This window comes from Propithecus coquereli, unplaced genomic scaffold, assembly GCF_000956105.1.
Source record: "Propithecus coquereli isolate 6110/MARCELLA unplaced genomic scaffold, Pcoq_1.0 Scaffold281, whole genome shotgun sequence".
Classification (NCBI taxonomy): domain Eukaryota; kingdom Metazoa; phylum Chordata; class Mammalia; order Primates; family Indriidae; genus Propithecus; species Propithecus coquereli.
The window spans coordinates 3,348,064-3,362,884 of record NW_012148408.1 but is presented as its reverse complement, the minus strand read 5'-3'; the positions used below and the strand labels follow the sequence as shown (position 1 = coordinate 3,362,884).

Here is a 14,821-nt window from a genome sequence, read left to right as displayed (position 1 = left end):
TGAGGAGCCAATAATCCCTATCATATGTAAATTATTTTGGAGGACAGGAAGAAGAGAGGTCACCACTCAGCTCATTTTATGAGATTAATATTACCCAAATACAAGCTTAGTGTTAGAAAATAAAATTAGAGGTAAGTTTAACTTAGAAACATAGATGTGAGGATCTCAAAAATATGTATTAATAATGCATTTTCTGACAACATAGTGAATGTGATGCCCCACTAAAGCCAACTGAAAACAACTAAAATGTTAGGTAAAATGTAAAAATCAACTTCTAGAATGTAGCCATGGTCTAACAAAAAAACAGTAAGGAGCATGTAAGTCAGGAGCTAAGTGAACATAGAGGTTAACTGAGTGAAGGGAAAAATAATCAGACTCCCTAAAGCTGCCCTTCACCCTGTGGGGATGTGTTGAAGTAGATAACTTTGAATATAGTTACTCAAGGCTGGGTCCTTGAAGCCCAGGGCCTGCCCAAAGTAGGGTGTCTAATAAGAGATTCTATACACCTACACATACAACACACACACACACATATACACACACACACACACACAGACATATACAATGGTGGGTCTTCAAAGGGCTACATCTAGAGTGAACTAGAAATAATCCCCCCCCATTATCAGTAAGGAAAAGTGCCTATATGGGTTGCCATCCCTGAAAGGGCCAAGTTGTTTTCTATTCATTTTTTTTTTTGAGACAGAGTCTCACTGTGTTGGCCGGGCTAGGGTGCCATGGCGTCATCCTAGCTCACAGCAACCTCAAACTCCTGGGCTCAAGCGATCCTCCTGCCTCAGCCTCCCGAGTAGCTGGGATTACAGGCATGTGCCACCATGCCTGGCTAATTTTTTCTATATATTTTTAGTTGTCCAATTAATTTCTTTCTATTTTCAGTAGAGATGGGTTCTCGCTCTTGCTCAGGCTGGTTTCGAACTCCTGAGCTCAAACAATCCGCCCGCCTCGGCCTCCCAGAGAGCTAGGATTACAGGCGTGAGCCACCGCGCCGGCCTCTATTCACTTTTAACTCCCAGGTTTAGTTACTCCAGATTCCAGACCAGAGGACAGCCCCTTGTCCAAAGCCTCAGGTTCCCACTTCCTCCCCCAGCCCCACTGTGGTCAGAAGCCCAGCCCAGCCTTGTAACTGCCTTTTCCAAATCAACAGTAGCTCCTAGGGCAAAAGCAGTCCTGAAGGGTGGGCCCACTCCTCTGGATTTTAGTCTTTTGATCTTGGCCACGTGCTTCCTTACTATCGTGTTAGCTGTATGATGCATTTAAGAAGACCTTTCCTGCACATTTTGTCTAGCACCTTTTTTTAGTGACTTCATCGAGAAAGTTGATGTGCATTACCTAGTCTTCTGTTACCAGAAGTGGAAGTCCTCACCTTCTGTGAGTCCACACAGTGTTTTAAGTGCATGTCTTGTCTCCCCACCTAAATTATAAGTCTTTTAAATATAGAGAATGGGTTCTATTAATTTCATATACCTCTTGTTACCTAATAAAGTACTATAAGTAGATGGCCAGTAAATTATTAAATGAGCTTGAATTTGCCTTGATTCCATTCAAAGCAGGTTAAATAGATATATATTTAAATAATGTCTTCTTGCTAATGTACATACTGATTAGTGTACTGTCATAAATAATGTTTTTCACATAACAGGTTTAAAAGTTCAAGAGAATAAGATCACTATTCACTTTTGCAATTTAACCTTTATAAGACACTTTGAATTTGCCAAATTTAGGGTTTTTTTTAGGCTGAGTCAGTCTGGATATTTATAAATGAGAGAGGAGGTGGCATTTATAAATTGAGACAGAATGCTGATTAAATACAGAGAAAGTATTTCCACTTATTTCCACTAAATTCCTTACCTGAAGACTTTTATATTACTGAACAGGATGAAAGGGCTTCTCCCAGCCTCTTGGCTGGTCATTAGTGTCTCATCCAGTGTAACCACTTCATGTGCATAATCACTCAATCCTGGTAAAATTCCATTCAACTGGTTTCTGTTTAGTAAAGTTACTTACACTACTCAGATGATGCCTTATATTAAGATTGCCTTGCCCACATGGTTTTATAAATTATTCAGTTCCAACTGTGTTCTAATTCCCCTTGTAATTTTCTTATTGACCTAAGGGTTATTTAAAAGTATATTTAATTTTCAAACATATAGGATTTTCTAATTACCTTTTTGCTTTTGATTTCTAGCTTAGTCTTATTTCATCAGAGGACATACTCTGTGACTTCAGTACTTACAAGTTTGCTAAATTTGCTTCATGTATATGTTTTGTTTGTATTTAAAAATTATTTGCATTCAGTATTCTATATAAGTTCATTAGGTAAAGTTTGCTAATCATATTCTTCCAACTTTTCTGTTTTCTTACTAATTTCTTTGTTTTGTCAATGTTGAAAGGTAAAATCTACTTTGATTTTGAATTTGTCTACTTGTCCTCAATTTTTTTCTTTAAATATTAGGGAATTTATTAGGTTCATTCAGGTTAGAACTGCTGTATCTTCCTGATCTTTGAGTCATTTAGCATTATGAAACGTCTCTATTTCCATATTGCTTTTTGCCTTGAAGTCTGCTTTGCATGAATAATATAGCTACTCCAGTTTTTCTTTTGGCTAGAGTTTGCATGGTATATCTTTTTCATTCTTTTACTTTCAATCTTTCTATATCCTTATGTTTCAAGTGTGTCTTTCATAAGTAATATATAGTTAGTTTGATTTTTTACTCCATTCTGACAATTTTTGTTTTTTGAATGAATCGTATCCATTTACTTTTAATGTATGCACTGTATGGTGCATTTAAATCAGCCATCTCATTAATGCTTTCTATGTGACTCGTCTGTATTTTTTTTTTCTTTCTAACCTTCTTTTGGATTGATTATTGTGGGCAAAAGGTAAAACTCTATTCCTTTTGCTTGACAACCTCAGTTAAATTTCTAGCTCTGTTCCCTTGGTAACCTAGTAAAATATAGATCAACTATATCACTAAGCAACATTGCTTCTGGTAAAAATTACCCTGTTGGTGAAGTGCATCTATACTGGGAAAATGATAAATGTCTGGTGAGGATAATAGACTTTGGTGTTGCGTAAGCTCAGTGACTCTGTGTTAAGTGTGTCCTTAGCAGGGACCCTGGAAGCTATGTCTGCTGAGTTGTTTTAAGAGATACAGGCTCCTGTGAGGCTTTTAAGCCAAAGGCACCTCCCACACCTGACCAGTGGGAATCTCATCTCCTTGCACCTGCGCTATCACCTGAGTGCTATGTGGACGGCTACAAGGACACTGACACTGCCTGCTGCAAGCTGTGTTCTTGTTTTTCTGAGGAGATTGGTGCCAAATGTAGCCTATGAGTCTTTTGAGTCAGAATGTTTAGTTGTACCTAAGAAGGCACTCTTTCCCCTCCCCCAGTGTTACAATTATTTTTTATTATTCCATTTATTCTCTTTATTATTTAGGAAGATTTATATATTAATATCGTTTCAGTGATTATTTAACTTATAATATCATTCTTAAATATAAAAATCTAATATTATTTGCTACTTTTACCACCTTCCTGGACAAAACAAAGCCAATAAAATATTTTAATTCCATTTACTTCCCTCCTAACTTACATATTTTAATTGTATATCACACACACATACACACAGTAAAATCCAGTAAATCATTATTCTTATTACATGTAGTCAGTATCCATTTACATTTATTCACTCATTTATCATTTCTTTTTTTCCTCTTTCTGTATTACTGACCTTTCCTCTGGAATCATTTTCTTCTGCCTGAACTTCACCCTGTTATATTTGAGATCTGATGGTGAAAAATTCTGTTTTTGTTTACCAAAAAATATTTGTATACTCTTTTTATCCTTTTTTTTTTTTTTTTTTGGAGTGCCATGGTGTTAGCCTAGCTCACAGCAACCTCGAACTCCTGGGCTCAAGCAATCCTTCTGCCTCAGCCTCCCGAGTAGCTGGGACTACAGGCATGTGCCACCATGCCTGGGTAATTTTTTCTATATATTTTTAGTTGTCCAGATAATTTCTTTGTATTTTTTAGTAGAGATGGGGTCTCGCTCTTGCTCAGACTGGTCTCGAACTCCTGACCTCAAGCTATCCTCCTGCCCCGGCCTCCCAGAGTGCTAGGATTACAGGCATGCCATGGCGCCTGGCCCTCTTTTTATTCTTGAAGAATATTTTTGCTCAGTGTGAAATTCTAGATTGGCAGTATCTTTCAGCATTTCAAAGATAATGTTCCTTTGTCTTCTGAATTCCGTAAATTCTTCTGAGAAATCTGCTGTCAGCCTATTTGTTGTTCCTTAAAGTAATCTTTTTTCCTCTGGCTGCTTTTCTTTGATTTTCAGAAGTTTTACTATGATATGCCTAGGTGTCGATTTTTTTTTAATCTGCTTGGAGTTTGTAGGACTTCTTCAGTTTGTAGTTTGATTTTTTTTTCCATCAGGTTTAGCAAGTTCTTGGCTGTTCTGTCTTCAAATATTTCTTCTGCCCCTTCTGTCTCCTCTCCTTCAGAACTCTAGTCGCTTAGACCAACTCGCTGCGCCTTTCAGACCCCTTAACCTCCCTTCTTTGTTTTCCATCTTTTTGTCTCCTCATGCTTCATTCCAGAAAAATTCTTCTCACCTACCTTCTAGTTCACTCTTTTTTTCTTCAGCCATTTTAAATCTCTTCTACTGATCCACTGAGTTCTTAGTTTCCATTATTATATTTTTCAGTTCTAGATTTTCCATTCGGTTTGGTTCTTTTTTATATTTTCTGTTTCTATACAAACTTCTCAATGTTGTTTTTTGTCATCTTGAACATGGTAAGCATAGTTATTTTAATACCTCTATCTGATAACTCTAATATCTGGACTCCTGCAGGTCTGTTTATGTGTTATTTTGCTGTTCCTAATTTGTGTTATCTTGGCTCCTTATATGTCTGGTGGTTTTTTATTTTGTTCCAAATATTTATTTGCAAAATTATTTATAGAAATAATTGGAGACCCAAGTTAATGTCATTTTTCTCCAAGGAAATTTATTTTTGCTTCTTTTAGACACCTAAGAGCAATAGTATTCCAAATTAGCTATTGCAGTTTCAAGGACTGAGGTGACTCAAAGCTGAACTCTGGTCCCTGTGAAGGATTGCCTACTTCTGGTTCACTCTTATTCCTAGGGGGTGAAAGGGGTTTACCCATGACTCCTCTTTTTCGGGCCCCAATCCCTAATCTGTCCCGCTAGCCTCATGAAGCTGCCAAAACTACTACTGAGACCCCATCTGCCTCCTCTGGAGCTGGCAAATTCCCTCAGGAGAAAGGCAGTGTCAAACCGGGGCTACGTGGACTATCCTCTGTGGTGCTCTTCCTCTGCTGGATTCTGGCCCAGTGATTCTCCACTGTCTTGTTAGCTCTCCAGTGTCTTTAGGCAAATGTCTTGTGGATTTTGTTTACCTCTTCTAGTTATCCCCAGCGTGGGTATCAGTTTAAATTGCCTATTCTGTCATTACTCAAACTGAAAGCCCTAGTATTCTCATTTCATAAATTGGCTAATTAAGCACAGAGAGACTTTATCATTGCTAGCTAATAGCAAAACAACTAATACCCAACTATCCTGATTCCGCACAATGCCTATTCTGTTACACCAGTACCAAAACACACAGATAGATGTAGTAGCATTTTGATATTTACCGCACTCAGGGCCACTTTTCTTACTTACTTTTTTTCACCAAGAAAGTAAAGACACTCTATTCCAGGAAACCTGTAGAAAATCCTCAAGCAAACAGTGCCTCTTTCCTGACTTCCGTATCCTATTAAGTTTGTTTTAAATTTACAATAAACCCTTTTTAAAAATGAGCTACAATTGCCCCCTAATATAAATGCTCTATTTGAAAACCATTACAGATTTAGTGAACATTTGATCAGCTATCACTATTTTTTAAAGTAGGATTCTACTTGTGCTTTAATAATATTGATTCTCTGCTTAAATATATCAAAATTTAATGTCTAATCCAAGGACTGGTGTTCCAGAATAGGGGAAGAGATGTCAGTTATCTATCAATCCGTAAAAAATCACTCTAAAATATGGTGGTGCTTGAAACTATAACAGTTTATTTCTCCTGTTTCAGTGGGTTGACTGGGCAGTTCTGCTGGGCTCACCAAGCAGCTGTAGCCAGCCGGGGCTGATCAGCTAAGATGGGCACACTCAGATGACATAGCTGGATTACTGGGCATCTTCCTTCACATAGTCTTTAGTCCTGGGCTTCCTCATAAGCTGGAAGAAGTGTTCCAAGAGGGCAGAGCCTCTCAAGGATGAGTCTCCAGAAATAACCCAGTATCATTTCTGCCACATTCTATTGGTTAAAGTACATCGCAAAGCCAGCCCAGATTCAAGGAGTAGGATAGAGGCTCCACCACTTACTGGAAGATGCTGCAAAATATCATAGTCATGTTTTTCATTCTCCCACAGATGACTGGATGAAAAAGGGCAGGCGTGCTAGACAGAATCCTGGCCCCTGCATTGTAGCACCAACTCTGTGGCATCAACTAGGTGTCCTACAGTTCACCCCACTGACACTAATGAGTCACCTCATTAGCATAACAAAGACACTTCTATCACTAAAGAAATTCCAAAGGTTTTTGAAGCTCTATGCTAGAAACCAGGGAAAATGACTACATGTATATATACACACACATATTAATATGTATGTATACACATACAACGTACGTATGTGATTATTATTACATCATAGCAACCCCAGGATGCCCACATCCTAATGCTCAGAACCTGTAAACATGTTATGTTACATGGCAAGGTAGAATTAAGGTTGCAGATGGAGTTAAGGCTGCTCATCAGCAGGCCTTAAAATAAGGGATTATCCCGGGTTATTCAGTTGGGCCCAGTTTTATCATAAGAGTCCTTCAATGGGGAGAAAGGAGGCAGAAAAGTCAAAACCAAGGAGATGTCATCATAAGAAAGACTCAACTGGCCATAGCTGGCTTTGAAGATGGAAGGGGCCGCAAGCCAAGAAATGTGGGCAGCCCCTAGCAGGTGAAAAAGATAAGAAAATGGGCTTTCTTCTGGGTCCTACAGAAAGTAACAACCCTGCTGACACTTTGATTTTAGCCAGTGAAACGCATTTCAGACTTCCAATTTCCAGAAATGTGAGATAATAAAATTGTGTTGTTTTAAGCCACTAAACCTGTGATAATCTGCTACAGCAGCAATAGAAAACTGATATGTAGGGCTTAGAAAAAAGAAAAAAATGATATTACTTTTCATCATGTAGGGCAGCATGATAAGTATACAATTGGAGTTTCTTTTTTAGGTGTTGAAAACTGTTATTCTGTTGAAAATGCAAGTAGGTTTACATTCTTCAAATCTCTCTTACTTCTTAAATTATTACCGCATTCCACCTCCAGCCCTCAGTGGGGCTCAAAACTGTCTAATTTAACTACAGAGGATTCTATATCTTAATTAAAGTGCATCTGTGTGTCGACAAACAATGGATTCAGAGAAGAGAAGGAAACTCTTTATGCTTATAGGTAGGATACATTTGACCTCACTGATTCATCCAGTGATAATTTATTCATTATCGTCAACGTACTAGGATCTATGCCAAGCATGGTTTTATATTTAAAAGGAGCTATGATCCAATGCATGATACAAAACTTAATTGGTACTATTCCTAGCTGGTCTCCTTCATAGAATCACTGGTGCCCATAGGTGGTTTTGTTACTTTTCTACTTACCCATGAATTTTAATCTCTTTTCCAAAAGCACAAACTAATGCAATAATAGTATGTCTGACAGTAATGGAGCACTTACTGTGTACCATAACCATCCTTAATATTTTACATTCTTCATCCCATTTGATCTTTGCTACAACTGCTACCTTTTCTATTGAATCACTCCTTCAATAGAAAGGAGTAATTTTATTTTTGGGGGAGGGGGGTTCAAGAGAACCATTTAAAACACTATTTAAAATCTGGCCTTAAACAAACAATCCCACTTTCCAGCCCTTATCAAACAAAATGGCCAAGGTAAATTCCCCTCCATCCCCAATACTACCTATTAAGTTACACTCTTTTCTCCAAAGAGCATGCTTCCTTTGAATAATACACAGTGGTTCTAAAATAGTTTGTTACCGCTTTAGTAAAGACGTCTACAAAATTAAACTTCTTAATGTTGATAAACAATTAAAGAATGTTACACAGAAAAAAACTTCAAAGACCAACTCCATCATTTCTCTTTAGATGTAAAAATTAAGGTCCATGGAGGTTAAGAGATACTTTACTTCCTAGTTTTATCCCTTTTCTACTATTCCTGATGAAGCCCAACATATAATAAAAGAAAAATTTAGCTGAATGCCTGAAAACGTCTAACTTTGAATCAAGGGGGAAGGAAGAATAACTACTTTACTCACAGTATGTGCCCGAGAAATTAGAGGCACTGAGCTTAACTTGACACAGTTAACACTAATTACATGTTAGTGTCCCTAGTCTAGGAATTTTCTCCAGTGAAACTTACCATTTGCTGATTGATTTCTTTAGGAGCCATATTATGTACGTTGCATCAAGCCCAATGACAAGAAGTCCCCACAGATATTTGATGAGGAACGCTGCCGGCATCAAGTGGAATATCTTGGACTACTGGAAAACGTGAGAGTGCGTCGGGCAGGATTTGCTTTCCGTCAGACCTATGAGAAGTTTCTTCACAGGTGAGAATAGACTCAGCAGAGAAGCCTAACAGCACACTGAGAATGATGGAGTCTTCCCCATACATGACAACACATCAGCACATATTAGGCAATCTGTAAATATTTGTTGAATGAGCAAAAAAAGAATTGAGGAAATTGCAAATATGAAAGATTTTCCCAGAAGCAGCGAGAGTTCCTGAGTTCGTGGTTTATGGACCATGGAAAAAAGTTCAGTCTTTTTGGAGGAAATGTGAGCACCATAGTATAGTAGAAAGAACATGGATTTAGAGTCACAGCTGGGTTGGATTCCTGGCTGTGCCCTTTTTTTGCTGTTTGATCATGGGCCAGAAATTTGACTTCTTTGACCTTGTTTTTACATCTGTAAAGTGAGTATAATAATACTACATAGGGTATTGTAAAGATTAAATTAACCTAAGTAAAAAGCCCAGCTTTGTGACACATAATAGGTATTTAATTAATGCTGCTTATCATTACTGGTATTCGTAATTGTCATAATAATGAAATATTAAGGAGTTAAGCATGGAGGCCCTGAAATTAGTCTACCTGGTTTGAATCATGGCTTTGCCATTTTTTAGTTGTGCAACTTTGGACAAATCACATAACCTTTCTGTGCCTCAGTTTCCTCATATATAAAACGAAAATAACAATAATAACTATCTTGAAGGGAAGGGTTGCTGCATAATTAAATTAGATAATATATACAAAACACTTAGAGTAGTCCTTGCATATAATAACCACTTGATAAATGTAAAATATGGCTGCTGTTATTAATTTTTTAATAATTGTAGTTGACAGCTGGGAATCAGAAAAATATTTTAAGTTCCATCTGTTTGTTTTATTGATTGATTGATTGAGACAGGGTCTCACTCTGTTGCCCCTGCTAGAGTTATAGTGGCATCATCATAGCTCACTGCACCCTCAAACTCCTGGGTTCAAGCAGTCCTCCTGCTTCAGCCTCCCAAGTTGCTGGGATTATAGGTGCATGCCACCACGCCCAGCCAATTTTTCTATTTTTTGTAGAGATGAGGTCTTGCTATGTTGCTCAGGCTTATGTATTTTAAAACATTTATTGAACATTTCCTACATTCTAGACTACAGATTCCACAAAAAGTATGAATAAATAAATACATAAAATATAAACCAGAAAAATGCAGAAAATTAAAATACTTTAGATTGGTTGGACAAAAAAGAGTCTCTAAGGAGATAACAATGACAGGAAGGAGCCAGCCATACAAAGATCAGGGAAGGTGGAGCAGAGGAACAGCCAGGGGAAAGGCTGTACTACAGTATTAAGTGTGTCATGTTAGGTGCCAACAGAGTCCAGTGTGGTGGGAGGACCTGAGTGATGGGGCAGTGGGGTAAGATGAGAGCAGAGAAATGGGCAGGGGCCAGATCATGTCCAACTTTGTAATCAGACTAAACCATTTAGATTCAGGCTAGGTGTGATAAAAAAAAAAATCCCTACATTGATGGATTTGAACCATGGAGTGACATAATCTTGTGGATATCATAAAGGGATCACTGTGGCTGCTCTGTGACTAGAAAGCAAGGAGACGTTTAGGGATTCTATTGCAGGAGTCCAGGAAACATAGCCTGATGGTAGTGCGTTGAACAAGGGATTATTATAGATGCAGTAGCATTGCACAGATTCGGGGTGTATTTGGGGGTGAAGTTGACCAGACCTGTTCATGGATTAGATGTGATGAAACTGGAGTAGGGAGGAATGAAGGATAGTTTTTGGCTTAAGCATCTGGGTAAGCATGGTACCATTTGCTGAGATAAAATTAGTTTAAAGAAGTTCGAGGAAGAGGGCATGGAACAGGAGCAAGGATCAGATCAGGATTATTCTCTTGACTATGTTAACTTTGAAGTGCCTACTAAACATTTAGGTAGAAATGTTAAGTAAGCTATTAGACATACATACCTGGAGTTCCGGAAAGAAGTTCAGGCTACGAATAAGAGATTTTGGAGTCATTAGTATACAGATTGCATAGACATTCTTGGGCCTGTCTATGGGTGGAGAAAAAGAGGAAGTCCATGGTAATATTTGGATTTGTGGTCTGACATGAAAGAACCAGCAAAGAGAAAAGAAGGAGCAATCAGTGAGGTAGAAGAAAACCCAGAAGAGGATTATGTCACAGAAGCCAAGAAAAGATGGCATTTCAGGAAGAAAAGTATGATCACTATATCAGTAGTTGCTGTGTAGTCAAATAAGGTAAAAGCAGAAAACTAAACCATTGGATTTGGCAACATAGAGGCCAGAGGAGAAAGGTGGGGCAGAGCCTGATTTGAGCAGAACAGGAAAGTGAAGTGAGGAGTTAGATGCCTGTAGACAGCTCAAGATTTTTGCTGTGCATGAGACCAGAGAGAAATGTAAGCAGTAGATGGAATTGGAGGTCAGGTCAGGAAATACTAGAAAATGTTTGTATGTAGGTGGGGATGATTCAGAACAAAAGGAGAAACTAGTGACGCAGGAGAGAAGGAGATAATTGTAATCAAAACATCCTTGAGAAGGCAAGAAGGCATGCAAGCACAAAGACAAGTGGAAAGTTTGTCAACTTTAGACAAGAGCAGGGACACTTCACCCATAGCAAGGGAACACAGGTGGAGAATATGGATATTGATGCAAGAAGGCTTGAAGCTTTACTGATGGCAAAGATGAAGATGTTCCTGTCTGATTGCTTCTGTTTTCTCATTGAAGTATGAGGCAAGGTCATGGTTAGAGAGTGAGGTTTGGGACAGGTGGTAGAGGAGGTATGAGGGAAATGAGAATACTCATTTTGGAGAGTGGGAAAGCACAGGTTTGTATAATAGGATTGCCACCAGGAAGAGCTGAGTGCCCACTTAAGATTTGAGGTTATAAATGTAAAGTGAAACCACTTAGAAGTGTTGGTTTATTTCCACGAGTGTTCAGCTACATGTGTACAAAAGTAAGAGGTTGCACTAAATGGAGACTCTTGAAATGAATAAAAGTTTACAGCATAATAGCCTGGAGAATTGGAATTTAATTTTACACTCATCCCAAGATTATGCTCAAAAATGACCATTTTTCCTTGTTGAAATCACATAGTTCTTTAAAATTGGCTTTTCTTTTTTATGGAGGCTGTATAATAGGAATGTTTTCATAAGTAGAGATGTGTTCATTCTGAGTCTTGATTTCAAACAGTATCAAATTACATTATTGCAAAGATTTCCAGTCCTTATGTATTATTGCTTGTAGAATTCTAGCAGTTAATCAGGTATAGAATTTGTTTTTGTGTTGTAACCTGTTGAAAATCAGCAAAAGCTAAATATTAGAATGAGCAAGGTGAGAATGGATAACTAACTGTAGGATGGGGCTGAACCGAAAATGTATTATCATGAGATGAAGTAGAAGCTATGGGGAGTAGTGGAAGTAAGTGAATAGTAAGCGACATTGATTTGGAGAGGACAAGGAATTTTGCAAGTGAGTATCTTTACCTACTTTTAATCTCTTTCTAGACTTATTTTACTTTCAACTCAAAAGGTTTTGGTGGGTTTTTTGTTTGTTTGTTTGTTTTTGGCATGAAAGACATTCTGTAAGGATTAGAATATGTTTTCTAAAATGTAAAAATAGAATAGAAAAGATTAAAAAGAACCAATAAATTTCAAATATGGTGTTCTTCATGGCACAACTTCAATATCCCACTCCAGAGCACCGCCAGATGAAACAAAACATGTAAATTTGAAACTAAGTAAATGCATAGCCCACACTATGGAATCAAGAAGGGGGGATGCTCAATGAACCTTGAAGATGAGTCACTTCTAAATTTGATTTGAGGCAGATATGAAGACCCAGAAGTAAGCTAAGGTCGCAGTTATAAGCAAAGACTGCCTGTGGGCTTCAGGAAGCCTTCCCAGCTGCTGTGCTGGGGTTTATCGTTGCGGCAGCACCTGGAGGTTGCCATAATGGCCAGGACAAGTCACCACCTCAGCAGCTGAAATGGGACACTGTAGACATACTGGCCAAGGCTGGGAAGCAAAAGTAGCCACCAAAGAGGCCAACTAAGGCCAAGATGTGCATGGAAGGACTCTGTGGCAGATGAGATGACCATCAAACATCTGGGAAAGACCAGAACCGGTGAGAAAAACCACATAAGGTCCATAAGGTCAAGAAGTGAAAAACTTTACCCCCAAGGAATCAGAGCCAAGGAGTAAGGGACATGTGAAGAAGCCTATTTAATGTTCTCAGAGAGATAAAGGAGGGAATTTTATCCCTAAAATAGGAATATGAAGTTAGAAACAAACACAGGTAATTGTTTAAAAAAACAACTGGAGATTTAGGAAATGAAAATCAGATTAAACACAACTACAGAGTGAATTGTCCATCGATAGGAGACTCAGTCAACAAACTTTAGTATGTTCATGAGCAGTTCCTAATCAGCACTGAAGACAATGAACTACTGACACAACAACAACATGGACGGATATCTCAGACATATTCTTGAAAGAAGATAAACACAAAAGAGTACGTACTTGATGCTGCCCTATATATGAAGTTTGAGAGCAGTTCAAATCAGAACAGTGGTCAGCTCTGGGTCGGAGGGTGTGACTGGAAAGCAGAATGGGGGAACCCTCTGAGATGATGTATCTTGATTGGGGATCAATTTCATGGGTATATACATTTGTCAAAACTTACTGCCTTGTGTACTTATATGTGTACATTTTAGTACATGTAAATTTAACCACAATTTTAAAACTTATTGAGAAACTAAACTTTTGAAAAAAGTGAATTTATGGGCTGGGAGATCAAGCTAGAGACTTCTTCCAGATCTCATCAAAAGAAAAAGAGATGGGAAGTCTTAAAGAAAGGCCCAGTCACATGCAAGGTTGATCCAGGAGTGGCAAAACCCATCTAGCTGGAGCACCAGAGGAAAGAACAGAGAGGACAGGTGAGAAGCAGTACGTGGACAATGGCCAGGAATTTGCCTGAACTGAAAAAAGACATAAAGCCTCAGATTGAAAGAATACATTGACTGTCAAGCATCTGAATTAAAAACTGAAAAAATACATTTTGTTCACTTCTAGATTATTAAAGAAAAATACACATAGCTCCCAAGAAAAGAAGGCAAACTGCCTACGAGGGAATGAGAATCATACTGACATCGGGCTTCTCCTTAGCAACATTTGATTAAGTAGAAAAAGAAGTATCTTCACAGTGAGGGGAAATGACCTTTATGCGTAGAATTGTATTCTATGTCAAAGTATCATTCAAGAGTGTGAGTAAAGTAGGAACATTTCCTGACACACCTGGGCTCAGAAAGTTTATTATTCATAGACCCTCGCTGAAAAATCTTCAAAAGAAAAATGAATGCAGGAGGGAAACATGGGACGCAAAAAAGCAATATTGAACAAATAAATCAGTAAAACTTTGTGTTAAATCTAAATAAGTACTGATTGTAAGGCGGGAGAGAAAAGAAGTCTTTAGTAATAATCTGTAACTAAAATGACAATGGAAGTGAAACGTAGAGATAAGGAAAGGCTTTTGTCCTGTTCATGAAAGGATATGGACGATGATTAACTAGAAAGCAAAAAAATTAATTTAGGTGTTTACGTTTTCAGCACATAATAGTTGCTAACATCTTGAAATGCTTGCTATGTGTAGGAAGCACTGTTTTAAGCATTCCACATGTAGTGAGTCCCTGAAACCACAACCACATGAGTATACATTACCCCCATTTTATGTGCACCATGCAGTGATAATGAGAGAAAATGTTTTCTACAGTGAATTTTTGCATTTAGATTCTGCAGATTTTTTGTAAGAATTTTAGGTTTGAATCTAAATTTGTACTTGTTACTTTTCTTTATTTTCATTTCTTTCATCGAAAAAAGAGAAAAGGATTTTAAACATGCTGATAACCTCGAAAGCTGCTGAAGTCCTTTGGGGAGGTAAAACTAGTTGTCAGAAAGCAGATGAGTTCAGTTTTTTAATTAGCAAGTTCAGGATGCTGGTTTGCTGGAGAACTGGGGTCATGCCCTTTGCCGGCAGGAAGGCAGGCAGCGCACTCGTGCCCTGCCACGTGAGCGAGCACAGTGGCTGCCGCGCTGCTTCCAGCTTCCGCAGTGTGCCCGAAACTTTAAACACACACCATTACCGCCC

The 14,821-nt window shown here is 38.2% G+C and overlaps 1 protein-coding gene across 3 annotated transcripts in view; it reads left to right on the top strand.

The window, feature by feature from the left end:
* The window catches only part of MYO1D (myosin ID), a 365,747-nt gene that overhangs the window by 124,533 nt on the left and 226,393 nt on the right, over positions 1–14,821 (top strand). For all 3 annotated transcript variants that reach the window (XR_001137662.1, XM_012648320.1, XM_012648321.1), the window contains exon 15: positions 8,537–8,703. Coding sequence is in view for 2 of the 3 variants with exons in the window: in XM_012648320.1 (XP_012503774.1) it covers positions 8,537–8,703 (167 nt within the window). In the remaining variant the exon portion in view is untranslated. The remainder of the gene's footprint in view (positions 1–8,536; positions 8,704–14,821) is intronic.